At 42.0% G+C, this 27,487-nt stretch overlaps 1 protein-coding gene across 1 annotated transcript in view; it reads left to right on the top strand.

The window, feature by feature from the left end:
- The window catches only part of Csmd1 (CUB and Sushi multiple domains 1), a 1,555,368-nt gene that overhangs the window by 1,108,687 nt on the left and 419,194 nt on the right, over positions 1–27,487 (top strand). The window contains exon 9 of the mRNA XM_051170014.1: positions 21,011–21,135. Coding sequence (XP_051025971.1) covers positions 21,011–21,135 — 125 coding nt within the window. The remainder of the gene's footprint in view (positions 1–21,010; positions 21,136–27,487) is intronic.

The following is a 27,487-nucleotide window of genomic DNA, read 5'->3' as shown; positions in this document are numbered from 1 at the left end:
AGTTTCACAAAGCAGCCAGGTAGAGAGGGAGACCTACCATCAGTCAGCCCAGTATCCCAAGCAATAAACACTCTTAGGACTGGATGGGAGTGGGCACTGAAAACACATGCTACTGTGACTGCCACCTGAGCCAGGAATTCCTGTTCCCGTGCACTGTGGAGCAGGTTCTTTGTGTATATTGTTACTAATCTAAATTTTAGAAGATATAGGTAATAGAGGTGAAGGCAGATGGAGACGCCTCTGATCTCATGGCTGCTAAGCAGCTCCAGCAGCCCTTTCCCATCTTCCTGCATTGTGTTTAACTGAGGGAGGTCCCCTGGACACCAGTCTGTGCTGCCTAGAGCTGGACCCCTGATCTCACAGCCTAGCATAGACACCACTCTGCCTCCAGTTTCTGTTCCCTGCTTAAGTTTCAGAACCCCATGTTTGCTTACGCAACATGACTCTCTGTCACTCTCCACAGCCCCCTGTATCCATGGCTCTTGCCACTTGCAGAATGAAGCCAGCTTGTGAGGAGACAAAGATTTCTGAGTAGTGAAATTGGGAAATTTCATGCTTTTCCTAGGATAGGTTTTCATTATGTAAAATAGAACGTACCTCTGTACAGACTCCTGTCCTCCCTCCCTTCTCTGCTAGCTCCTCCCTGTCTCAAAGTACTGGCACCCAGGCTCTCTGCTGCCTGCCCTGCCAGTCTTCCCAGCCACTGCATGCCCATGACACTTACATGTGCGCTATCGTCTTGTTAAATCATGAGGTCCCAAAGGGAAAGGGACAGGCCTTATTGATTTTATCTCTTATTGCTGTGCCCAAGTCATGGTAGACACTTTTATTTTCTGTTGAATTGGATTAGACTGACTCTAACAGGCCTGTCCCTAGGGATATGTGATCACAGCCTCATTAGTACTGTGTTAAGCCAATTTAGTTAGCCACTGCTGGTCAGGGAATGGATTAACGACTGTTTTAGAAAAAAATAAATAACCTCCATTTGAAAAAAAAGTCTGGAGAGTGGCAGAGCAATGTTATGACCCAAAGGTGAAATGTTTTATTTACAACTGCTGGGAACATATTGACATTGTGCTAATAATTTTTGTTCCTATATATAAGCACTGTTTTAACTCCATGGAATAACTTTGATTCTTGACTTTATTTTGTAACTGTTCTTCATGAAGTTGCTGATAGCAGATGGAATCTGTAGCCATTAGATAGAAGAGGCACATAACTGAGACACATAAAGAAAAACTGATTTGACCCACGAGAATGAAACATGAGTTAGCTCCTCTCTCATTGAGCTACGGCTAGCTTCTGTGTCCACAGAAAGCATCCTCATCTCCATGACACATACTAGGGTGGTGTCTGGAGTTACTGCCCTGGGATTCTCTCCGAACCTCTGTAATGAACCCATAGAGTTTATTAGCCAAGGGAGGAGTTCAGTATTCTTTAAATGAGCACTATTTCCCACTAAATCTATTGCAGAATTATTTTTAAGTAAAGAGAAATGAAGCTAAATGGTGAGCCCAAGTCCACATGGTCTTATTATTGAGTTGTCCAAGGTGCCTGTGTGACATTGTATTCTCCCTTCATGGGCTGAATTCTGGAGGGACATAAACAGGGCTCAGTTTTTGTTTTGCTTGTTCTTGAGACAGTCTTCTTGTTTGTGTATTTCTGGATGGTTTGCCTTTGACTTATTGTGATCCTTCTATTTTTGCCCTTCAGTGGTGGCATTGTAGGTATGAGCCCCTGCAGCCAGCTTAGGGCCCTGGCTCTGTATAAACAGGCATAATTTTGTCATTGTTCCTATTTGTCTGTCTATTGATTCTTTTTATGTCTTTCCATTTTAGCTCCTCACAAGAAAAAATTCAGTTGTACTTATCAGGCAGGGCCAGATCACACAGGCAAATCTTTTTCTTTTTTTACATATACATTTATATTATTACATGTATATACAATAAACTACCTACAGCAAGAAAAACTATGAAACAATCAAGAATTATATAAATGTTACATTCATAGTGTTTTGGCTATTTGTATTTGGCAGCCTTGAAGAAAACATCTTTCCTATCTTGGTGTATATAAAATCCTGAGTGTAAATCAATATTTATCATATCTCATCTCTATCTACTTAAAACATCTATCAAGACCTAAAAACATCTTAACTCCCAAATAACTAAGCTTAATTGTAAAACTAAACTATCTGGTCTTCAACCCCATCAGAGACTTGAGAAGGAATAAAATTCATTTTCTGCATAGACAGGAAGTGCAGGTTAGCAGCTTCCAAAATGAAAAGATGACAGAGACAGTTTGCTGCCTGAACAGTCACTCAAAACTCTCTATAAGAGAGCATCATCTTCAGCCTTCTGTCCCAATATATCTTACATCTGACAGACATATTTGTGAGGCAGGAACTATTGAGGACTTGCTTACCCTGTCTTGGCAGAGTTTGGCCATTGACTGCCTGCATCCAAGCTTGCCCATTTTTAGGCAGAATTATGGCTGTGGCAGAAACAAAGACATTTTGCCCAGTGCCTGGTTTGCCACATTTGAAGCCATCTCCATAAGGATTCTTTTGATGCTCATCATCTTCTTTGAGATAGACTGGGTATTGCCAGGATCTTTAAAATAATAAAAATATCTTTAAATACCATATTCAGTTAATTCACTCGTGTAGAATTATGTATATTGATGCAAAATAAATTTAATATCGATACGTTGGAATAGAATTCATATTTAAGATTATTCTTCACACACATTACATATATTTCTACTCTAATATGAAGTATTACACCCATACAACTCAATTATAATTCAAGGTTTACTTCCAATACTTTGAAAGTTCTATTGCAGGCTGCTTAGGATAATTAAGTAATTAATACAAGTTAATTGTTAGTTGATCAAATCATGGTCATGTCAATTACCAGTCTGTCTTTATCACAAGAATATACATCCTAGGTTTGACAGATAGATATCATTCTATAGATAGACAAGATAAAGTAGTTACATAAGGTCTTCAAAAATCCTGATTGTCCTGTTGGTGTCTCTGCCTTCCTGTGGCTGTTCCCTCCTCACCTTTCCAACAGAGCTAAAGGAGGTGGTTTCATATCTGGCCCTGTGATACATGCCCTGTATCGTTTAGCTGTCACTCAGGCTCTCTCTGCCCATCTGTGCCACCCGAGAATGACCCTTCATCCTTCTTGTTTACCGCCCATGCACTCTCCTGGTCCAGCCTAGCACTTCCTAAAATGGACCATTCTATGTATGCTTTTGTTTACCATTTTAAATAGCACGGTGCAGGCTTCTCTCCCCAAACAAGGGTGTAACATCCATAAAGAGGACAGCTTTGTCATTTATTATCACATTCTCAGTGTGGAACCCAGCATGGGGCTGGCACTGAATATTTGGTAATTACTTATTAAATCATTCACTTTCGCTTTTTAAAAAGTTACATATTTACATGTAGTGAAGCAGTGATAACTGTTGATAAGGGATACAGACTTTTGGCCCATGGGTAATTTTTCAGAACCATTGTCATTTTGTATGAGAGCCCTACAGTGCAGATACCCATAGATGAGTCTCTGCACACATGCTACCCACACACAGATAATTTACATATGGCACTGTTCGTCTTAATAACAAGAGAGTAAGCATGCTGCTGTACTGTCATTAAGGCGCATTGATAATCCAGACAGTCTGTTATCTTTATCAGTTAAAAAAAAAAATCAACTTACTAGTAAAAGACATTCCTTACAGGCCTGAGTTAAGGTAATATTAAAAGCTTAATAAAGTGCAGGAAACTCTGGATGCTTCACCTCTAGACTGAGCTCTGCTTAGAAGAGTGTTACCTCTCTTTCTCCCATCCATCTTCACTCGGTGTTTGGAAGTAGCACTCAGTCAAACTACTGTCCTTGTTTTTCAAAACTCGAGCGTTGTCTTGTTGTTCCAGCCACTGTCTGTGTCAGCGAATGGTTTCCTTGCTGCTTGGTTAAATAGTGGAAATGGAGAAGAGAGGCATGCAGGCTCCTCATTCTCTGTGCAAATAGAACCAGGTTGGTACAGACATTAGACGGCCTTAAAAATCTGCTTTGAAGGCTGCAACAAGAATGCCCCTTTTATGCTCCGAGATGTCTCCAGGATTAGGAAATAATTGAAGGACACAACACATTTCCGTGGGCTCCCTGGGAGGCGAGCATATAGCTTTCTGGGAACTTGTGGTTGCTAAGAAACTAAACAAGCTCTGGGAAAGCATTTGCCAAAGATTACTGCTCCTCCGAAGAGTGGCAGTGCATCTTTAGGGGATGCTTAGCGAGGTACCATTGCCATGTTGTCCTCCTTGCCTTGAGAAACATCTCTGTATCTCTAATAAAGGGTGCATCCAGTGTTTCAGATGTAATTCATCTGTCGAAGGCTGGTCAAAGGGTGAGGAGATTCTCATATCTTTTTGGCGTTTGTAGAAGTGTATTATTTTGTGTGTATATCTGTGGGGGATATAGACCATCATTTAATCATGTATCAATCTGTTAACGTTAAAATGCAAAGGACAGCTGAAAAGCTAGTTATTTGATTCCTCCGTCATTGTTGGAAACCATGATCTGGGGACCACCAGAATGAGAGTGCACAGTAGATTCTCTCTCTGTTTCTTGTTTTTCATGGAAAGGAATAAGGTGAAGTAGAAAACAAGGAATCGCTTGTCAGACGTGGCTCTCTTAGCTGTTCTTTCATATTCTGTATAAAAATAAGAGTCTATAATACTTGCATGATGCTAATCAGGAGCACCAATGACCTAGGGGTCAGAGGAAACATGCGATGTCAGCTTCCAGGATACCCAGAAGAGGTATTGACCTCACATTGTAAAAGTTTGGACCATTGTTACATCACCATTCCATGCATTTGGTTGGTGCCATTCTCTCTGCTCCTCAGTTTCCTCTTAGAACCCTTCAGGAACTAACTATTTATTCTGTTTTCCTCTCTTCCTCTGCCAGAAACGGAAAAGGAATATGGCAGGGTTAGTGGTCACTGATCTGTGCTTCGCAAGAAATAGCCTGACTTATTCTGATGGTTTTGATCTCTGCAGTTAGACACAACACAAGTGCCAACTGTCCAGATGAGTGTTACACATGGCTCTTACTAAGAATGCTGGCTTGTTTCTGCATTTCTACCTAGTGATAAAAGAGAAGAGAATGTAGTGGGCTAGATGACTTTTATATTTAACTAGCCCTCGTAGAAGATAAATGAGCCTAAGTCACTCTTGACTTGCATTATGTGCTCCGGTAGCCTGACTTCCTGGATTGTATTAGGGGTGCTGTGGAAGCTTTCTATCTAGAGGTGAGAAGGAGGCAGAGGAGAAAGAGAATGGCAGGACTGAAAAGGAGCTTTGGAAGGTAGGAAACTGCTGATTTGGCAGATTTGTAGATAAGACGCCTCATATGGTGTTCTCTCTCTCTCTCTCTCTCTCTCTCTCTCTCTCTCTCTCTCTCTCTCTCTCTCCCTCTCCTCTCCTCCTCTCCTCTCTCTCTCCTCTCTCTCTCTCTCTGTGTGTGTGTGTGTGTGTGTGTGTGTGTGTGTGTGTATGTGTGTGTGTGTTTGATTCCCAACTTACTTCATATATAGGAGTTTTGATAAGTGTTCGGCAAGAAATTGGAACTAACCATGCGCTCCATGATAAACAGTGATGTGGCTTCTTATGCTAGCACGTGAGGTGTCCATGCCCTCATGATAACAAGTGACACTCCCTTTGATTACTATTGGTGTCTTCTGGAGACCAGCCCTTGTGCATGAAGACCCATGCTTTATTGAATGGAAGCTGTCCTTGTGAACTGGCAGTGAGCCACCTGCTCCTGATACATCTTGTAGTGCGGAGATCAACTCATTAGATATTTTGCTCTAGACAGATTTTAATGAAAGCTAAAAGAAAAGAAGCCATTGTTCTCCTGGGATGGACCACATTGTAGATAGGGGCAGGATTCACAATTTTGATGCCTGTGGAAGTTACTAAGGCTTGAGCCAGACAAAGGGAAAATGGTACCTTACTTACATGGCTATGCCAAAGCAATAGAGTACAGGAAGAGGTAGAGGGCTGGTGTCCAGGGACTTGGAGGGAGGGGAGTCAGAGACAATGATATTGGGAAGGAAGAATTGAGCCCATTCTGTGGTGCTATCTATGAGTTTTTGCTCTGTGTAGGTTTTGGGTGCCCCACCACATTCAGAGACAACTACAGAAGGAGGATAATGCACCTTTGCTGGATTGTACTGACCACAGCACCATGGGAAATGTAGTTAGAGCTACCATAACCCCAGGATATAAAAAACCTTAGATATAGCACACACATTCTCCCCTATGCAAAGACTCCCCTATGCAAAGACACACATGCATCCTCTGTCACACTTATTTCCTTTGTCTTTCTATTATCTAAGGAAAGAAAATGAGAAAAGGCAAGTCACCATATTTGGCCATTTCTGCGATGAGGTCCAAGGGCCAAAGTGTCCTTTCTCCCCAGATACTTCAGTAGTTTCCCCACAGAAATGAGCTGAGTCCTTAAGTACCCCATCAGCCTTGAAGCATAAGAAACTTCAAAGAATGAGGAAAGGACCACTGCATGGGGGATGGTGGTTCTGAAGAGTTTGGAAGATATCTTCCAGGGCAATGTGTTGCTGGGTCCCAAGGGATACAAAACGTCACAGGGGGTCCAGCAGAGAGGAGAGAGGTCCAGAAGCTGAGTGATTTCTGGCCTTGCATTCTGTCCTAATGTGACAAGTGATAATAAGGGCTTGTCTTGATGACGAGAAGCAAGGAGGACACCCCCTATACACCACACCAAATGGACATGGACAGGAAGGAGGTGTGTGGAAGCCAGAAGCCTGCCAGCTTGGTGACATTTAGGGCCAGCTTCTATGCACCCAACAACAAGATGAGACTTTAATAACCATAGACCCAATTTGCTTGTGGCCACTTCTAACCACTTTGCTCCACTTCTCAGATTGACTCGGTCATCTTAGATAAATATGTCATTTCATTTAAGATATTATTTTGAAGAATGCTGTAGGGTTGTTATAAAATGGAGAAGAGGCTGTAATAAGAAGATTTGATTTCCTTGGATTAAAAGAGGGAAAGTGATAAAGACTGTGAGAGATGCAAGATACAACACTGCACTCGGGGCTGAAGAAGTTCATCAAGGAATCCTCTTTCTTGGCAACAAGACTCTATAGTGAAGGAAGGATGTGAGCCGACAAAGAAATTAGTCTGTGTTTCTTTTCACAGCTACTGACCATCCAGAATACCCTGTGGAACAACAAGGGCTTGGGCTTGTATTGAAACAATAGAATCTGATCAGAGATACCAACTTCATGTGGGAGCTCCTAAAAAAAAATACATCAGTGCACAACAGTTTCATGCATTCTAACTCCAGGAGGTAGAAACGGAGTCAAGCAAGGGGCCAACAGACAGCAGATAGGCAATGCTGTAGCCAGAGCAGCCCTTCTGCAGCCAGTTCCACCACTGGGCCTAAATGTGGATTGTCAGTGTCTTGTCTACTGTATAGAGTAGTGCCAGCTTAATATGTAGGGCTCTGATGTCTACAGAACAAAGACCTTCCACTCTGATCTCTCAAACCACAGAGGGCAATGGTTTCTTTTCTACATGGTTTTGATCTTAGAGGCCAGACTGTTGAGCCCAGTCTAGAATATGCTTAAGGGAGACTGCTATGTCTGTTGGCTGATTTTTTTTTTCCTGAGCTCCTAATTTTTGTGGGCTTAAACTCCAGTGACTGGATTTGGAGCCACATTGTAACATGGTGACCTTGAAGGGAAGAGCCCAGCACATGGGGTACTTAAAAGGTTATAAACTGAACCCAGGGCACCTCTGTTAGCTGAGCATAAGCTATAAACTGGCTACTTAGCCAGAGGTGATACTTGTATTTTTTATAATGGCTTCTAAATTTAAGAATGGCTCTCATAGGTCTGTATGTATACGTGTGTGAACATATGCTGTGTATTCCATACAATGGCTGTGTTCTCCTCGCTATCTCTTGGTTCCCTCCCTTCTTAAGTCAGCCTTGGGAGGTGTTCAATTACAAGCAACACAATGTGAAAAATAAAATAAAAAAATTGGAAGGTTTTGTAGTGTGTAGATAGGAGCTGGGGAGGAAAATATTTACTAGAGAGTCTCTGGTCACACAGGAGCATTTTCTGATCAATCACACATTGAAGAGATGAATTCCAGGGTGAAAACAAGCTTGGATCCAGGCACCGATGTCAAGAGCACATGAATTCATGTGTCTGGGTTTTCCAAACGAAGAAGTAAAGAGGAGGCAGGTTCTTTGCTAAGGAATGGTAGAGTCGTCATTGGCCACCTGCCCCAACAAAGGGGTCGTCAGCGTGTATCCTATTTATGTTTTTATTGCACTGAAAAGACACCTAAGACCGTAGCAAATCTTATAAAGGAAAACATCTAATGGCGTTGGCTTAAAGTTGAGAAGTTTAGTCCATTATCATCATGACAGGAAGCATGGTGGTATATAGGCAAGCAGTGCTAAAGAAGTAGCTGAGAGTTGTACGTCTGGATCTAAAGGCAACAGGAAGAGAATATGACCATCTAGACCTGGCTTGAGTTTCTAAAACCTCAAAGCCTGCCCCCTGTGACACACTTCCTCTAACAAGGCCACACCTCCTCCAACAAGACCACACCTCCTAACAGTGCTATTTCTTATTGACCTATGGGAGCCATTTTTATTCAAACTACCAGAGCATGCCTCCCTCTATGCCTCCCAGGACACAGTGGGTCCCCACTACTCATGAGGTCTGTTAAGGAAAGGAAACACTTTCTAGCTGGGTTATTCTGCAGGTGCTTCTCCAAGATTTGGCTGTGTGGGGACTATTCTTTCTTGTCCTCCCAGTCTGGTAACCTCTGACTAAGACTCCAGACAATGACAGTCTATCCCCCTCCCCATCAGCTTCCTGAACCCCTATGGAGGTGTGTCACAGAGGCTGCCGCCTCCATGAAATGGGTTTGGGGCTTCTGCCTCTGACCTTTGAAGAGTCACAGTGAATGGATCAAGGGCCTTATGTGAACAGCCAGCCGTCCAGGTAACCCAGTTTCTTCCCTGGTTCTAATTCTTCCTGGGACCTACCTTACACCCACAGCCCCTCCCTCTCCCTTCCTTCCTCCTCCAGAATTGCCTGGAAATGACTTCTGCCTTTCTAAGAGAAGCGACTTCTGAACACAAGAATTTCACGTTCCTCTTTGCAGGACAAAGACGTCTTGTTTTGTAAATAACAGGATCCCATAAACACACATAGACTTGGAAGATTCAAGTTACATTTTCCCAGAGGAAAGTTCACACATTTCTCTCATTGTGCTGCTTTTGAGAGCTGGTCACAGTGTGGAAGTCACTGGTCACTTGAAGAAACTGTCTCATCAGTGTTACTGCTGGCTGAAGCCTTACCATGTCCCATTTGCATTGCTGTAGGGTCTTTCAGGGCTGTTAGCCTACAGTACCTAAAAATCACATGAAATATTTGTTCCCTTTCTGTCCTCAGGCTGGAGAGAGCCATCTACTCTCAGACGTGTGTTTAGTGCTGCCAAATTGCCCTGGCAGCTTGAGGAGATGAGTGTAGAAGCCATCACTGTATAAAGAAAAAATGACCCAGAAATGACTTATGTGAGGAAATCACAAGACTCATAAAAGGCATTCTGATATCTGCAGCCACACACATTTGTCTCTGAGATGATGGTATTTTGTGGAATGCTGAGCCAGCCTTTCCAGTGTATGGTCAATTTGCTTGGGATGGTCTTGGAGACACTGTCATCCTCATTTATCAAGGTGGTGTCCTTTGGCCACTAGAGAGCTCCCATGTGTGTATATGTCTGGTGCCTTCTAGAGTGATAGGAGTCATGTGCTGGGGACTCCTGAGGCAATAGACCACAGTGCATTTGATACAGTGTGAATGATCACAGGATACAGTTGCCCCAGGGTGGGCAATACCCTTTTTGTGCTTGTCAGACATGATCTGAACTCCTCAGTGGTGCACTGTGGGCATGTAGCTCAGTGAATGGGTTTGGGACTGCACAAGCTTCAGGGTCAACAGTCCCAGCCAAGCTCAGTGGTTTTGTATCCAGTCCTCTTGCCTTTTCATACTTCTGTGTTCAAGGGTAGCATGTTTCCATGTGAGCCTATGGTGGGACAGTAAGTGAAGTGAGTTTAAAGTCTCAAGGTGAGAGAAGAGCGAGGAAGGGAGTCAGCATGGGTCCCCAGGGCTAAACCCTCATGTCACTGGCATGTTGGGCTAAATAACTTGGTTACATGTGCTTTCCTAACTAACCCAGGGTTTGTTACCAAGCAGGCTTCATTGTAGTAGATTTGTCATTGAGACCTAACACATTCACTCTGTTAATAATTAAAAGTGAAAATAATGTGTACACACATAATACACACATTCTCCCCCACCCACTCATGCCTTCCTCTCCAACAAATCTATCAAGGCCCAAATCTACTTGCCATTTCTGGAAGACACTTTTCTACATTTTCATTAAAGGTTGTTTCTTCACTAACTCACATAGCAGTCGATACTCCTTAGGAATGCAGGAATCTACTAAAATGAAGGTTCTTATATCCCAGGGGCGCAGCATATTGTACATTCCAGTGCAGGGCTGACTAGCGAATGTCTTTGCCCTGTGTAAGCAACAGTAATGAAGGCCAGGGCAGGGGGGAGCAGGTGTCCTTCCATGCTTCCTCACCACCCGCTTACAACGGTAACATGGACACATACTAGAGGTGGTCTCCACAGAGCCCTCATGCCTCATAAATTCTTCTGATACCTGTGGTGTTCCGGGCTCAGATAGAGCCCTGGGGAACTTCTGTGTGGGATGCTCTGAAGATGTTGAAGACTGATTGACAGGTCCCTGACACGTTTTCCTCCCTCATTCTTTTCTTGGATCAAATGTCATTTCTATTTCTCTAGAAAACTACCTTCAATATTGTCCTTTTATAGATTTCAGGAGAGATTTTTAGCACCTTTAACTTACAGATAATATTACTTATAAAAGGAAGACATTTTTAATGATTAAAAAAATGTTGAGAGGAATGAGGAAGAGAAAGGAAGAAATGAGAGGTGTAGAGGGGGGGACATGGCAACAGCCGAGGGACCCTACGCAAGGTGAGGGCGATAGGACAAAACAGCTAGGAGTAGCAGGGCACTGAATTCCAAGGCTGTGCTGTCAGTGATGCAGAGTACCAAGATTTCAAATGGCACTTTAAACATCCCCATTTTACGCATTCACTCTTGAGGGTTAAAAATGGAGATAGCCAATTGGTTATTAATTCCACTTTCTCTATTAGATGTTAAGTGCTGTGTCTAGAAAAGAGCATGTTCCCAGACCTGGGCAGCCACCTAGAAGACCCCTCCTCCTGTACCTTGCTCACCCCCCACTATCTTCCCTCTGCCTTGCACCTGTCACCTCTCTCCTGACAAAGACATGTTTGTGTTTTCTTTTTAACATTATTTTTATTACAGTCAGTGTCTGCATGTATGCGTGTGTGCGCGTGCACGTGCGCGCGTGTTTTGTGTGTGTGTGTGTGTGTGTGTGTGTGTATTGGGGGTGGGGAGCGCATATGGCAATCAAAGGACAAGTTGTAGGAGTTGATTCTTTCCTTCTGCCATTTAAGTTTTAAGAGTCAAACTCACATAATCAGGTTTGGTAAAATTTATGTTTACCAGTTGAGCCACCTTGTTAGCACTAAATCTGGCCTCCGTCAGCCAACCAGTGTGGGGAACCACGTGGCCTGTGAGTAAAAGAGAGAAAGCGTCAAGCCAGAACGTCAGGACTCACTTTCTTCTGTGGCCTCTGAGTTGCTGTTTTCCCTCCACAGACTCCATACTATCAGACGCAGGATTCCCCAGGCCTGAGCAGAGCTGCAAGGCAGTATTTTCTTATCCTAGATCCTCAAACACATGGGGCGGGGGTGGGGATAGGGCTCTGGGGACTGTGGATAAACAAGACTCAGGGCTTCTGAAGCCACCATCCCCCTCACAGCTTCAGCCCACTCCCCTCAGGCTGCCCTGTTACTCTCTTATTCATGTGTGCATGGGCACACATTTACAGGTCATGCAGCCATGTTCACACACATGTTCACTTGGCTCATACAATCACTCATGTGTAAACATATGCACACCTATGTAATCAATTCTACCTGTACACATGCGGGACATATACACTCATGTATAGCACACACTCATGTGTACGTATACATGCATAGTAGATGCACTCCTGTGCACATCACACACACTCATTTGTGGTACACACTCATGCATAGTACACAGTTGTGTACATATATGTGCATGATGTTTGCACTTATGTTTATACTAATGGCACATGTGCATACTCATTAATACACTTCAGTGTTCACATACCCTCTTCCTTCATCTTTGAAAATATTTCAAGTGAAGCATAGCTTCTCTCTCTCTCTCTCTCTCTCTCTCTCTCTCTCTCTCTCTCTCTCTCTCTCTCTCTCTGGGAATGAATACAGAAGCTCTGTTCCCATGTCTCTTATGTCCATTTCATTATGAAAGATGTGACAAGTCCTAGCTTGAGTTCAGCACTGAAGACAAGGTAGGCTTTTCTGTTTCTGAATAGGAGGGAATAATGTATGTTGAAATGGCTTCCACCAGTGCCAGTCATAACCTCATCTCAGTTTGATATTCACACTGGGCTGTTTGAACACAGTCTGATATTGACCTATGTCTGCTATCTGTCATCTATCAATCGATCATCTTTCATTTATCTATCAGTCTATCAATCCTATACTATCTATCTATCTATCTATCTGTCATCTATCTATCTATTAATCATCTATCTATTTATCTATCTATCACCTATCATCACTTGTCTGTGTATCTTTAATCAATTATCTGTTTGTCATCTGTCATCCTAAACCCACCTATCATATATCTTTGTCTCTCATTTATGTGCATATATATATATATATATATATATATATATATATATATATATATATACACACACCTATCAATCAGTTATCATTGGCCTACCTTTTATCATCTATTTGTTTATCATCTGTCATTTATTATCTATTTATCTGTCAATCTATCATCTATCTGTCTATCTGTCACCTATCATTTACCTATGTATCTTTTTTCATCTTGTATCTACCTGTATCTGGCTATTACATATCTCTATTATAAATTTATCGATCTATATCTATCAATCAACAGTCAACCTTTCTGCATCTATTATCTATCCATCCCAGTCATTCTACCGTCTTACATAACCATCCATTTACTGCTGTGGCCAGGGGAGGGCAGCGAACAGACATGGGGATGTTTCTGGACAGGCAGAAAGCTTGTAATGCTCTAGGGCACAGTAGCATAACTTTTGTTGGCAACAATTAATTGAATTTCAAAATAGCTAGGAGAGAATTTTAAGATTTGTTTATTTTATTTATTGCATATGAGTGCTTTATCTGCAGAAGAGGGTATCAGATTACATTATAGGTGGTTGTGAGCCACCATGTGGTTGCTGGGAATTGAACTCAGGACTTCTGGAAGAGCAGGCGCTCTTAACCACTGAGCCATCTCTCCGGCCCTAGGAGAGAATTTTAAATGTTCCCAACCTAAAGAGATGTTTAATGCCTGTGGTAATGGATGGAGGTGTTCCTGCCTCTCTCGTCGGATCATGACACATTGTCAACATATACCGAAATACCACACTGTACCTCAAATATAGTATTGCTAAGAATGTACTAACAAAATGAATTGGGGCTGGAAAGATGTCTCAGTGGTCAAGAGCACTCTTGCAGAAGACTGGAGTTTGGTTCCTACCACTCATGTCAGGTAGCTTACTCTGTAAGATACTTCCTAAAACTCCAGATCAATGCTTCTCAACCTGTGGGTTGTGATCCCTTTGGGGGCTTAAATGACCTTCATACAAGGTCACATATCAGATATCCTGTGCATCAGATATTTATATTAAGATTTCTAAAAGTAACAGAGTTACAATTATGAAGTAGCAACAAAAATACTTTTATGGTTGAGGGGTTACCATAACAGGAGGAACTGTAGTAAAGGGTCACAACATTAGGAAGGTTGAGAGCTGCTGCTTTAGATCCAGGGGAATCTGATGCCCTCTTCTTGACTGTCCAGAAACCTGTACATATGTGGCAGAACCATCTCCTTTCACCCACCATACACACAGGCACAGTCATGCACACACACACACATGCACATGCACGCGCACACACATACACACATGTAAACAAAATAAATATTTTTAAGAATATATAACTTGATTTGAACTAGAAGGACATATCTATCTGGCTTCCTCAGCAGATTCCATTAAGTGGGTTATGGAGGTGACTGGGGTCATGGAGAGGGGTCAGCTTCTCTGTCCTTCCCTCTTGTACAGTGAGGATGGCAAGGTTCACAGTCACATCAGCACCCATCCTGTTTTGGACTCAATTTTAGTCCTTAAGTCATTCCAGATTCTTTTTTCCCCCAGAATTAGTAGAACCAACATTTTTGAAAAGTCCATAAATAACCTTTCTCCAGGAACCCCATATTTAGGAGTAGTTTGTGTTAGCTCTCACAGATCTAGAAATAGCTCCTTCACCTCAGAAGACTCTTCCTGTAGCAGCAGATAAAGTTGAATAAACGTCAATGGATAAAGTGTTTCTACAGATTGAAAGTTGAAGGATGGGTGTTTTAGAAGCAGTGAGCTTGAGAGGCGAAGAGTATTTCTCTCTATTGTATTCTTTCTGCTTCCACTGGTCCACTTAAATTTGCTCTTTAAGTATTAACAGTACATAACATATCTGGAACATTTCCCCTTAGGTTTATACAACCAATATTTGGCTTCATTACAAAGCATAATTATTTTAAGTGTCCTATATCTTTTTGCCAATGAAAAGCTAGATATTTTTCTGGAAGCATCTTTGAAGAATACTATGAAAACAAGATTAGCCACTCTGACATAGCTAATATACAGTATCTCAAATATAGTAATAATAAGTCAATGAAAACTTGGTTTGCTATGTATTTGAGGTGGGAAGCACACATGACATTTAAACTAAACTGATTTGTGAGTCAGAATAAAACAAAACCAAAACTCAAGTCAATAAACTAGAAGCCAGGCCATATTTCTTTCCCACTCCAACTCTGAGCTAATTGGCTTCAGCTCTACTGGAGGGTCACCCCTTGGACTGCATTTCTGACCTGTAATCAGAAGAAAGACTGACCACTGTTAATAACTCTGATGTTTTAGTGTCAGAACGGTTACTGTATCTATTGATGCAGTTTCCACTGAGTTGTGTAGGGATTTCACAATACTAGTGAAGTTCTGAGTGGTTCCCTGAATGTCCTGGAAACAAATGCTCATAGCACTGGAGCCTTCTGGGAAAGAATGAGTCCATGGGAAGATGGCGAGTTCTGGGAAAAGTCCTCATTCAAAGCTGGGAAGGGTTTCCTGAACATGTGCCTGAAGGTATCTGTGAAAAATCATGCACTGCTTGAGATTCCCGTTATTGTGGGTAGAGACAGTCTGAGGATGGCATCTTGAAGGTTTTCTGTTTAAATTCATGGAGACAGAATAGCACAATTACTAGAAATTAGAAGAGATACTTATAATAGTTCTACTGAAAAATACTTTGTGTCTACTTTATGCTGTACAGATGTAACTAGAACTGATTAGTAGTTGTAGACTTGGATGCAGTTGGCTCTGAGTCATGGTTCTTTCCTAGTTACATTTATAGGCCTGTCTATACCACATGTCTATACTAAGCACCCCAACCTTTATTCACTGTTCAGCTGGTATTCTGTCACATATTTTTGATAGTAGCTTAGTCAAACATGGCCTCACTGTTGGACACATTACCTCATACTTTGGACAGACACTTACAATGCTTCTACAAGTGATACCAGTGAGTCATGGTGTCAAAACTGACAACTGTAAATTGTAAATCCTATGGTGTACAATGTATTTTGAAGTGTGTAAGCATTGCATGTGGCAGAATCCAGCTAATTAGCATGTCTGACATCATATGGCCATCGTTTTTATGATAATATTTAAAGTCTATGTCAGAAATTCTCAAAAAATGAATATTTTGTGATTTTGTATTAACTCTTCTATCTATAAATGAGAATGAGACCACCAGAGCTCATGTTCCTCCTAACTGGAGTTTTCTATCCTATGGACAGTATTTCTTGGCACTGTCTTCCTCCTCCAGTCCCTGATAATCAGATTATTCTCTGTGTCACCCAGTGTGTAACTTTCCTGGTATAAGTAGGATTTGTACTTGTAGTGTGCCTTTCTATCCCTAAGAAAAATGCCCTTGTGATTTACCCATAGTGTTGCAAACAGCAGGCTTTCCCTCTAGTTTCCATTCTCTATATGCACTGTGCTTTATTTGTCCATATTAATTTGCTGTCATTCTCTTGGTTCTGTAACTTGCTTGTGATTTCCAAATCTGGAAATGCACACATCAGTTTGATATTGATTTCTACTCCTTTGATCTATATGGCCAGCAGGGATACTGGGGCATATAATAGTTCTTTTTTAATGCTCTGATGAGTTTCCATGTCCTTTTCCACAGTGGTTGTGCTAATTTATATTCCTGCCAGTAGTACACAAGAGTTCCTTTATTTCTGCACCCTCACCAATCAGCATCTTTTTTCTTATTACCGCAGTGCTTACATGTGATTCAACATCTTATGGTTCTTTAAATATATTTTATTGATTCTTTCAGAGTTTATTATAATGATTATGATCACATTGACCCCTACTCACCCCCTAATTCCTCATCCCTGATTCATCCACTCCCTCTCTTTTCCACCCCCTCCCAATTTTATATCCCACCAAGTCCAACTTGTGTTGGCTATATATGCCTGGGTTTGGAGACGTCCATGGGTACATGGTTGACCTACCAGGGGACACATTCTTAGGAAAAAGCATCTTTTTATCTCTCCTTCAGAATCTATCAGCTGCCTTTGAATCCCAAGTTAGGCATGAGACCTCATAAGCTTTCCCTCCCTCTATGCTGGAATGCCTACTGGCTTCATCTTGCACAGACCTTGTGCAGAGCATGAGATCATGAGTGCAGCCATCCTATCATGACCAGAAGTCATTGTTTTGTTCATGTCCTCCCTGGGATCTAGATCTTATCTGGAAGTTGATTTAAATATCCTATTAGTACCTGAGCATACCATGGAAATTTTTTCTCTATACTCTGATCAGTTGTGAGCTGCTGCATCAACTACTTTCCACTACACAAAGAAGCTTTTCTGATGAGGTCTGAGAGTAGCACTATCTGTACAGAAACAATGTTTAAGGGCAGTTCGATGCTATCTCCATTTTGCAAAGCAATTATACTAGGTTCACCTCCAAGGCCTTTGAACTCTCCTATTGTTGGTTCTTTGCTAGATTTTTAGTACCAGGTGTGTGTTTTCTTCAGTGGAGTAGTCCTTGAAGCCAAGCAGAGAAGTTACTCATCTCCATACATTTGTGCCACTATTGCTCTCATGTCATATCCAGTGGCATGTCTTGCCACTCTAGCATTTGTAGTTCAGTGTTTACAGCTGCCTAAAACTGTCAACAAAGCTTCCTGATGAGCATATACCTGATTCCTCTGTGTCCTTCAATAAGTGTGTGTGTGGTATCTTAGGCAATATGTGTTTCTTTGTTGTTTTGAGACAGGGTCTCACTCTGTAGCTCTGGTTGACTTGAAACTCCTCCTTACAAGGACCAGGCTGGCCTGGAACTCACAGAGATCCAGCTCCCTCTGTCTTTCGAGTGCTAGGACTAAATCTGTGTGCTACCGAACCCTTCATTACAATTAAGTTTTTGTGGGATGCTAAGAGTAATGACAATGGCCTGTATTGTTTAGGGGTCTCCAGGACACCTCCAGCCAACAACTAGAAGAGAAGTAGCCCACACTAACTCTAGGATTTTTATGTAGCAACCTGGCTTCTGGGAGAAACATAATTCCCTGTATAGGATAATTCTAGCTAAATTATTTTATATGAAAAATAATATGCATGAAGTGTGTGTGTGTGTGTGTGAGTGTGTGTGTTTATAAAGCTTATAAATAGTAGACTTCCATATGTCTTTTTCAAACAACCTTGGTTTCAGATATCCCTCTTCCACCCTTTCTTCTTCCCTATATACTCATCCCTGTCCACACCTAAACCTCTTGCTCCATTATCCCTCTTGCTCCATTATCCCTCCTTCTTCATATCACCTGTTTTCTCCTCCTCCTCCTCTTTGATTTATTTATCTACTATGTATACAGTGTTCTGAGTACATATGTGCCTGCACACCAGAAGAGGGCACCAGATCTCATTATAGATGGTTGTGAGCCACCATGTGGTTGCTGGGAATCAAACTCAGGATCTCTGCAAAATCAGCCAGTACTCTGAACCTCTAAGCCATCTCTCCAGCCCATATCACTTGTTTTCTATGACTCTCCCTTCCTTAAGAGCTTTCTCCCCTCTTCCTACCAATGACAATTTCTAGTTCCCTGAATTCTACTGGATCCTTGACTCTAAGTTGAATGTACAACATTAAGGATGACGCTTAGATCCGCATGTTAGTAATAAAATAGCAATGTTTTCTTTCTGGGTCTGGGTTAACTCCATAGGTATTTTTTTTCAGCTTCCATCATTTATCTGCAAAATTCATGATTTCCTTTTTCTTTATGGCTGAATGACGTTCTGTTGTATATAAGAACCAAATTTCTTCATCCACTCATCAGTTGATGGACATCTAGGCTGTTTCCGTATCCTGGCTATTGTGAACAGAGAAATGATGGACATGGCTAAGCAGATATTTCTGTGGTAGGATACAGTCTCATGGGGAGATGTCCATCAATAGCCATATATCCTGAAGTCTGTCTGCACCAACCTTTAACTCTGACATTGGCTTCTTCTCACTTTGAGCCATCTGTGTTCTTTGTATCTGGATCTCACAAGTCCTCTCCCTCATAGCAGACTGTCACTTTATTCTGTAAGTGTTCTTTCCTATGATGAAGTTTTGGGGTTTTAAATATAATTTGTCTGTTTTGTCTGTGCTTTTTGGGGGTTTCAGGTTCCTGCTTGTCTTAAATACCTAAAGGAAAAACAGAAGCCTTCATAGTCAAATTAGCTTCTGATATGATTGCTATGTAGCATGTGGCAGGCAGATAGAATCCCTGCCCTTTTATCTCCCACCCTTGAAAAGAAATTAGGATGTAATATGAATAAGTTATAAATTTAAAAAATCAGAAACTTGGCATCTCAGATTAGGACTATTAAGGGACATAGACTATGTTGGGAGTCTCTCAGGCTCCATCTCTGCTATCCCAGTTCCAATCAGTGTCATTCTGGGTCACTCGCCTTCATTTTTCTAAGGTTTGCTAATTGTTACTTATCCATTCCATTCCATTATTTCCTTGAGTTTGGGTACCTTACTGATTTCTGCATATCTGATCCCTGGAGCATGATGTAGTAAATGTTCAAAACAAATGTTCAGAAAGACTGATGAAAATACAGAAATTCAAGTGAGGACAGGTAGATAGGAAACAAACTGTAGCTAGGGGGCAGCTTTTTAATAACTGGTTTTAGAACAATATTGGTGGATTTATATAATCTGTTAACTATTGTTCAGATGTTCAAACAAAGACTAGTCACCAGAGATTATAGGGAAATGTCTACAAATTATAGCTGTCTTTGGTGACAGTTATATTGACATTGATACGGAATTGTGTGGTTTCAACACATTTTATCTTAGTAAACTCACATTTTATATATGCAATATTTATTGTTCTTTTTTTATAACCTGCACTATATAAGTTCAGTTGTTCTTGGCATGTGGTATAAAGATGGCTTTTTGGACAAGTAAAACTGGAAGTTCTATGTAATTCACATACACTTAAATAGGCAACCAATTTGCATATTAATTTTTATGAAGTTGAGATTTTCCTTCAGAAAGGAAAAGTGTTTAGTTCATTAACTCAAGATTTTCTCAATTGGGATGACTCAGAATTAATGACCTCTCAGCACCTTCAAGACTATCCCCCAAAAGAGTACCATGCAGATGTGAATGGATTTATCCAGAGGCTTGAGGAATACTGGTTCCGATATCCCCTGTGAGGTGTCTCTGTTCAACCAGAAGGAAAGGAAGCATGCTTATTTCCTTCCTTATCTTTTATTTATTATCAACTTCATGGATCTACACAGATAATTGTCATCTCTTCCCCAGAGATTCCTGCTTTCACTCCTGTTTCCTCCATATCCATCTGGGTAGAACTATTTCCTGTAACAGTTGAGCTGCAGGAAAGTGACCCTCTCCAGCTGTCCAGTCAGTGCAGATGGTAGGCAGAGAAAAACACTCCGCCCTCAGTCTGACGCTTGCCTCACACGCTTATTCACATAAGACAATTCAGAGTCCAAAGTTCTCCCATCTGCATATTCTTGCATAATCCATAATATCATCATCCTTGGAGGCTACAGCAGTGGTCTGGCAACTAAGCGAATCAGCTGTTACAGCGGAGGACTCAGGCTTAGTTCTAAAGGCCTACGTGGCAGCTCACAAACCACCTGTAGCCCAACTCCTTCCTTTGATCTCTAGAGCCACTGTACATACATTGTATACAGACGTGCATGTAGGAGAAATACTCATACCTCAAAAAACAAACAAACAAATAAATATATTTAAAAACATTTTAAAACGTATCACCTCCATTGTTTTCTGCTTTTGAGGTGACCTTTAAGGTTCACAAAGTGTCCTCTAGGCATAATCTTTAGAGAGTTCAAGCTTATCGTCATTTGTGTAGCAAGTTCAAGGCTAGCCTGGGTTACCTGACACCCATTCTAAAGCTGCCATAACTACCAACACAAAAAACAATCTCCCGTGGATTGCCAGATGTGTTCCCTAGAGTCGAGTGACAGCAAAAAAAAAAAAAAAAAAAAAAAAAGTCATTCTGCTGGTGTCTTCGTTATGTTGGTAATTTGGACTGTCTTTTTGCTTGGTGCGGTCTAGGGTTGGTGCAAATGTGCAGTTCTCCTGTGAGGACAATTATGTACTCCAGGGAGCCAAAGGCATCACCTGCCAGAGAGTCACCGAGACCCTTGCTGCGTGGAGTGACCACCGACCCATCTGCCGAGGTAAGATGCCCAGTAAGGGGACCGCAACTCAACCCAGGGCAGGATATTCTCCTGACCACAGCGTGAAGTTTAAGTTGGAGGCATGCTCTCTAGTAGGGAAGGACTTGGTAATAAGTACATCTTTGTGATGATGTGGGTGAGAAGAAAGTCCCTCAAGGTTTGTTAGAAGGTAATTCCTCTAAGACTATGAATGCTTTCACTGAAACTTGTCTTAACCTTTTAATATGCACTTCTTGTATCCAATAAACCCCACTTATTTATTTATTCATACATTCAGTTAACATAACATTATTCCTACTGGCAGGGTGCCAGGATGTTTCTGTACCTCTCTAAGTGAGTGAGCGAGGGACATTTGCATCATAGTTAGGAGAATGGCTTTCTTCAATATGTAGCATCCCCCTTCCCCCATCTCTTCTGTCCTGGGATTACAGGCATAAGATACTCCATCATTCCCACAATTCCACCTTTGGAAACATACGGCCCATGGTCTTCATTTACTGCACACATTATCTACTAACATGTCATAAGTAATGCGTAGTACCTGTTGACCATCCGATCCCCTCCCCTCCCTGGTCCCACTCTCTCCTGCCTCTAGAAATTGCTACTCTGTCCTCTGGAGATGGGGTTGGGTCTTCCAAGACTCCAGGTATAAGAAGAAACACCCACTTCTTGGGCCTCTGTGCCTGGTATGTTTTTCTTAACACATTCTCCCCCAGTTCCATCCAGAGAAGTGGCAGAGGCATATAATGAGATGCTGGGCAGACCTATTCTTAATTTTCTTGGGAGCCTCTGGAGAGGGTGAGACATCCTCTGACAAAAATTCCTCAGTGCTGTGCCTTGACCCTTTCAGTGGCCAAGTGTTCAGACTTTATGGGGCCATGAGGTTGGCTCAGCCTGTTTTCTGTGGGGTAACTTGTCAATAGGACCCTGTGCTCACACTCACACTGTTCTTCTAATGACTCCAGTAGCTTTTTCAAGATGTGAAAGATCTCTTATTATCTAGAAAAGCAAGATATTTCAACACTAGTTAGTTTGGGCTTTCTCTCGCTCTCTCTCTCTCTCTCTCTCTCTCTCTCTCTCTCTCACACACACACACACACACACACACACACACACACACACACACACACACACACACACACACACACAGAGAGAGAGAGAGAGAGAGAGAGAGAGAGAGAGAGAGGCATAAAATGAAATGATACACTAGAGATCTACACAATTCTTCAAGCACTAATTTCTACCAGTTCAAAGCCACCAAGGTTTTCTGTACTTTTTCAAACAGACAGGAGCGAGTGGGGCCAGGGAGACAAGGGGGGGAGGATTGTCAACAGGCAACAGGTCTTCTCATGTTCCTGCTGCCCCTGCTCATTTGAAAGCTTCCTCTACTATTTAGTGGCAGCACCTCAGGCCACACATCGGACTCTGTGTCACACTCAAGCAGAAAATGGTGGCAAGAGCATGGGTTCAGTTCTTGGCAGTGGCTCACAGAGGTGCTGCTTAGGCTAACTAGTCTAATGACTAAGTGCAGAAAGATCAAAAGGTCAGAAAGTGTAGACAGTGAACAGGCTGGACTCCCAGGGGCCCAAAACAACTGTTATCCACAAACTAACAGGAGGAGTTGTTTTATCTTTTTGGGTGGGCATGTAAACAGCTACCCAGATAGGGCACTGGCTGCAGAGCAAAGAAATGACTGAATACAAGGCTAGCTAGACGTAGCAGAAAATCATTGGGCCTTCTTGAGGAATATCTGTGACTCCAAGAGTTACAACAAGCTGAGCAAGGCCAACCAGGAGAAGCATCCCCAATTATTAAACTAGGAACCGTTTTGCCCCTTACCCCATGCTTGGATAGGCCAGTGGTTCCTGCATGATGTCATGTCAGCTGATCTCACCTGTCTAGGCTGGTTCTGAAGAAGCTACAGCTCTTTGCACTCCACCACAGATAGAATTCACACCCCACACCCCACATTACAAATATCAAAGAGCCAGCTCTAGCCAGCAAAACAAAATGGGTGAACTTAGCTCTATTAATATATCTTATTGGATACAGGTATGAAACATGTTATCTACACACCAATATAAAGATTATAATGTGATGTCTGCACTCTCAACATTTTCCCACACGCTGTCTGGTGGGCATGCAGTGTGTCTGATGGTTCTGACCTGCCTGCTTTCTGACTGGCCACACTGTGCCTGCTCAGTGGCTCACATGTTTAGTCAGCACTGCTTTAGAGATAGCATGCCTCCTTCCCTTGTTTCCTTCCCAGCCATGGAGTGTCATCAACACCCTGTGGGTATGGAGAGGAGATTGCTAAGTAACTTATAATCCTTTTCCTGGCTGGCATCCCCATAGCAGAATGTACTTTCCTCAATTAAAATCCATAGGTGTTTTGGACAGACCACTTTCATCTATGAAGATGCCCTCATTCCTTCCTTTGCATGGCCCCTTACTGCCTCCTGCTGACTGACTGACTCAGAGATGGCAAAGAGCTGAAAAGCGGCCTCTTCTCTATTTCTATAAAAGAACAGTGCTGGATCTCTAACAGATACAGAAAAGTATCCATTACACTTCTTAAAGCTTCAAATTGTTCTAAAAATAGATTTTAGAAGCATTTGCCAAGGTATGGGTGAGTCCCATACTGGGTGTGAAATCTGCTCAATGCTTACTGTAGAGACATTTAGCCTGCGGTGGAAAGTTCCCTTCAGTGAATGCGATGTCCCAAGCACGTTTTTGCTGCCACCACAAGTGCTTTGTAGAGCAATAACAACCTGGTGTGGATTCCCCCATTTCATTCTTGGCTTTTATAAGAGCCCTTGGATTAATGATGTCAGGCACATACCCCAAAGCCAAGCTCCAGTCAGGTAGAGGAGTGACGTCCCTGAGTGTTGAGACCAAGATAAACATAAAGATATTTAAAGTCATAGGACGAAGCAAGACCTGGTCCTCAAGGTGCCCTGCTCCAGGAAAGGTCTCTACCTATTGGGTCATCACTGGGCCTGCTCTCCTTGGGAAGTGTCTGATTGAAGCTGTCAATAATACACAGTGAGTCAGAAGTGACCGTGGGTCTAGAAGCTGGTGTTTTTTTGCCTAAGTTTATATTATCCAATTAGCCAGGAGGACCAGGGACATTAACTTTCCCTCCAGTTACCAAACATGAGTGTGGTCACCGCTCAGAAATTACACAAGGGATTCCACGTTCCTTTTGAAATTATGCATACTTCATTTAGAGATATGAAAACAGCTATTATGATTTTTTCCTCGGGGTAAAACATTACGAGCTGTTTAAAGCTGCATAAACATCCTTAACTGCCAGTGGAAAAATACGCGAAGAAAAAAGATAAGGAGATGATATCGCTTTATTTAAGTGAAATGTTCAGGCTGGTGTCCCATTTCTTATGGCTCAGAGGAGACAGGTGGGGAAGGGGCCTCTGCTGCGGATGTGCCTGAGCGGCTCCCTGAGCTGAAAGGGCACACAAGAAAAGTGAAGTGTTATTTTCGATTGTAACCCTAGTTATAGCAAAGTTAAATGGAGGCAGCCTGGGTCACAGAATAAAGTTATTATTACCTCAGCATTCCAGGTGAGGTTAACTAGAATTATCCTTAACATATTAACTTGTCATGTACTGAGGCTGTGCTGCATTTACCTCTCTACGCATGTTTTATGCCTATGCAGAAATGACCTTTTAAATGGCAATGAAAAGATTATTTACACCAAAGTGAAGCTTCGTGCTATTGGATCACAGGTCCAACATCAATGTTAGAATTATATTTCCTATGGTGATATTTGCCCAAGCATCTATTGTGTCAGAGAATTACAGGAACAGGCACATCGCTTCCTCAGTTGTACTGAATTATGGGATGTACCTATGACTGCACATTTTTGACCTTTGTAATTGAAGGGCACTGGGGGAAAACTAAATTTTTGCATATTGCTTTGTCATAGAGTTTCTGGGAGTGATGGGTTCATATTTCATAATGCTTGTCCATACAGTTGACAAACAATAACCTGAAATGAGCAGAGTTGGTGATAACCCCATATGGGAGCCATGGTGTGTCCATCTGATATAATGCTAGTAGCCTTGCTTTCCCTGTTATATTTCTTATACCTTTTAGATGTCAATGCATCTGAAATCTCTGTTACCCAGTCACCTCTGTCACCAGCTCCTCTCTGGGGACACCCTCCCCGCTCCCCTGACACCACTCTCTCACTTCCTGACAGCATCGTGTATCTGAACTTTTCCTGAAACATTGCACATATTTATTTGCTTATTTCTTGATTCATGTTAGGAATTTAGTTCATTTCTCTCTCCTCTCTCTGCTGCACCCTCTGTGTTCAGATCAGCAATTGCAGTCCGCAATCCTTGGCCACGCATACTGTGATATGCCAAAGCCATGTGAGAGAAAAAGCCTGTATCCCTTAGTTCAGTCCTCAAATGATTCTTAGGTAGAATAATAGTCCCTATGGTAATTAAGTACAGAAAGAGGCTTAAATGCAGCTGAAAATGCAGCATCCGGTACCTGCAGGAGGCAGCTCTGGACCCCAGGTGAGGTGATGAGGGGGCTACAAGCCCTTCAGCTCTGCACCCTGCTCTCTGTCCCTATTTCAGATGAGAACATAGACAATCCAAAATGACTCATTATTTTTAAAAATATTCAAGAAACATGCTGATTATTATATCATATACTATATACTTTAATCATATATTACAAATGCATTCTATATATGTTAAATATATTATATAATGTATGACCTAGTGATTTGTTAGAAAGAGCCTCCCATGTGACTGGTTCCAGCTCTTGTGCCGATTTAACTGTATTTGAATCAAAAATTTTCACCCTTTAGCTAACTTGACTAAATCGTTAGTATAGAACAACATGTTTTTAGGGTCTAAGTGAGTAAATAAATACTCATTTTAGCCCATACTGGAGTCACCCATCCTGCCTCCTGCTCACAAGGCCTTGGATTTCAGGTTTGAACTATCAAGCTCACAATTTTTTTTTTTTTTTTTTTTTTGGTGACTTTGGTCATGTGAAGGAAATGTGCTTTTCATTTAATATGTATTTGTGGTGAGAAAATAAGTGTCCAGTGCTGCTGTTAGGAAGGAGAAATTTATATATGAATACAGAGTGTTTGGACTAACCCCTATCTCTCTCTCATCCACTTCCTCCCCTATCCCTCCAACCACTTTTCCCTTCTAACTTCATGCGCTGTTTTCTTTAACCTGAGAGTCACTTAGTGCTGCCTGTAAGTCACCATTCCCACTCCCAACAGTCATCAGCAGCCCCTCAGGTAGGGCAAGACTTCATAAGCCCCTCCCTCCCGCTCTCATCCACAGCTGGCTTGATCTTGTGCAGTCTTGTGTTTGCAGTCACAATGTCCGTGAATTCACGTGTTCAATGACCCTGTCATGTCCAGCCAATAATGTTTCAATACAGATGGCCAACACTACTAGTTCTTAAGTCTCTTTACTCTCTCCTCCTTGATGACCCCTTGGCCTTGGGAAAAGAAGGTGTGATGTAGCTGGACGATTAGAGCTGAGAACCCCGCAGCCTCTCGTGCGCTGTGAGCTCACAGATGAGTTACAGGAACAATAAACAACAGGACCTGGCAAGATGTGCAGACTGGTACAATAGTGGAGTGAACGTTAGGGAAGTTACCAAGCAATTTTCTGGCTAGAATTAAAGCTGCTCTGCAAGTCAGAGTTCTTGCCTGGTACCACTAACTGGTCCAAGCCCCCAGAGCTGGATGTATCATAGGACGTAGGGGAGGACCTACTACTGTTGGGCTTAACAGCATCATATTAAACTGCCCTGGATGTCCTTATCTTTATGCCCATCCATCAGTCCATCTCTCAGTTCTCATCAGAGAAGTTTCCTGTTGCAGGAGATGATGATTAAAGCAGAGTCATGTAACTAATCGATGTTCAGAAAGTAAGAGACTATACAGTTCATTTTTCTTCATGAAGTATTATGTTTTCTATACATTGTTTTATCAATTCTAGTTTTCTTTGGAAGATATATAAATTACCAGTGAAGCTGGAGTGCACATGCTTAGGAAACTCTCCAGGGAATAACTTGTGTTCCATGTTAGGACACAGTTACTGCTCATGGACAGTTAGCATGAATAAGATACTGTATTTTCAGATGTTGACCAGAGCCAGGTCTTTACAAGAGTGACGGTAACACTGAACTATGCTGCATATAAGTGCACATCTGTGCATGTTGGTGACAGGAAACAAAGAGATTGCTCTCAAGGGCCCTCTACCCTAGGACATCGGGATGACTTATGTTGCTTAAAGACCTCGCTGACTGCTTGACTGCCTACTTGGTAATAAAGCAACTACAAAAT

The sequence above is a fragment of the Acomys russatus genome, chromosome 27, assembly GCF_903995435.1.
Source record: "Acomys russatus chromosome 27, mAcoRus1.1, whole genome shotgun sequence".
NCBI lineage: Eukaryota > Metazoa > Chordata > Mammalia > Rodentia > Muridae > Acomys > Acomys russatus.
This window is presented reverse-complemented; position numbering and strand designations above follow the sequence as displayed.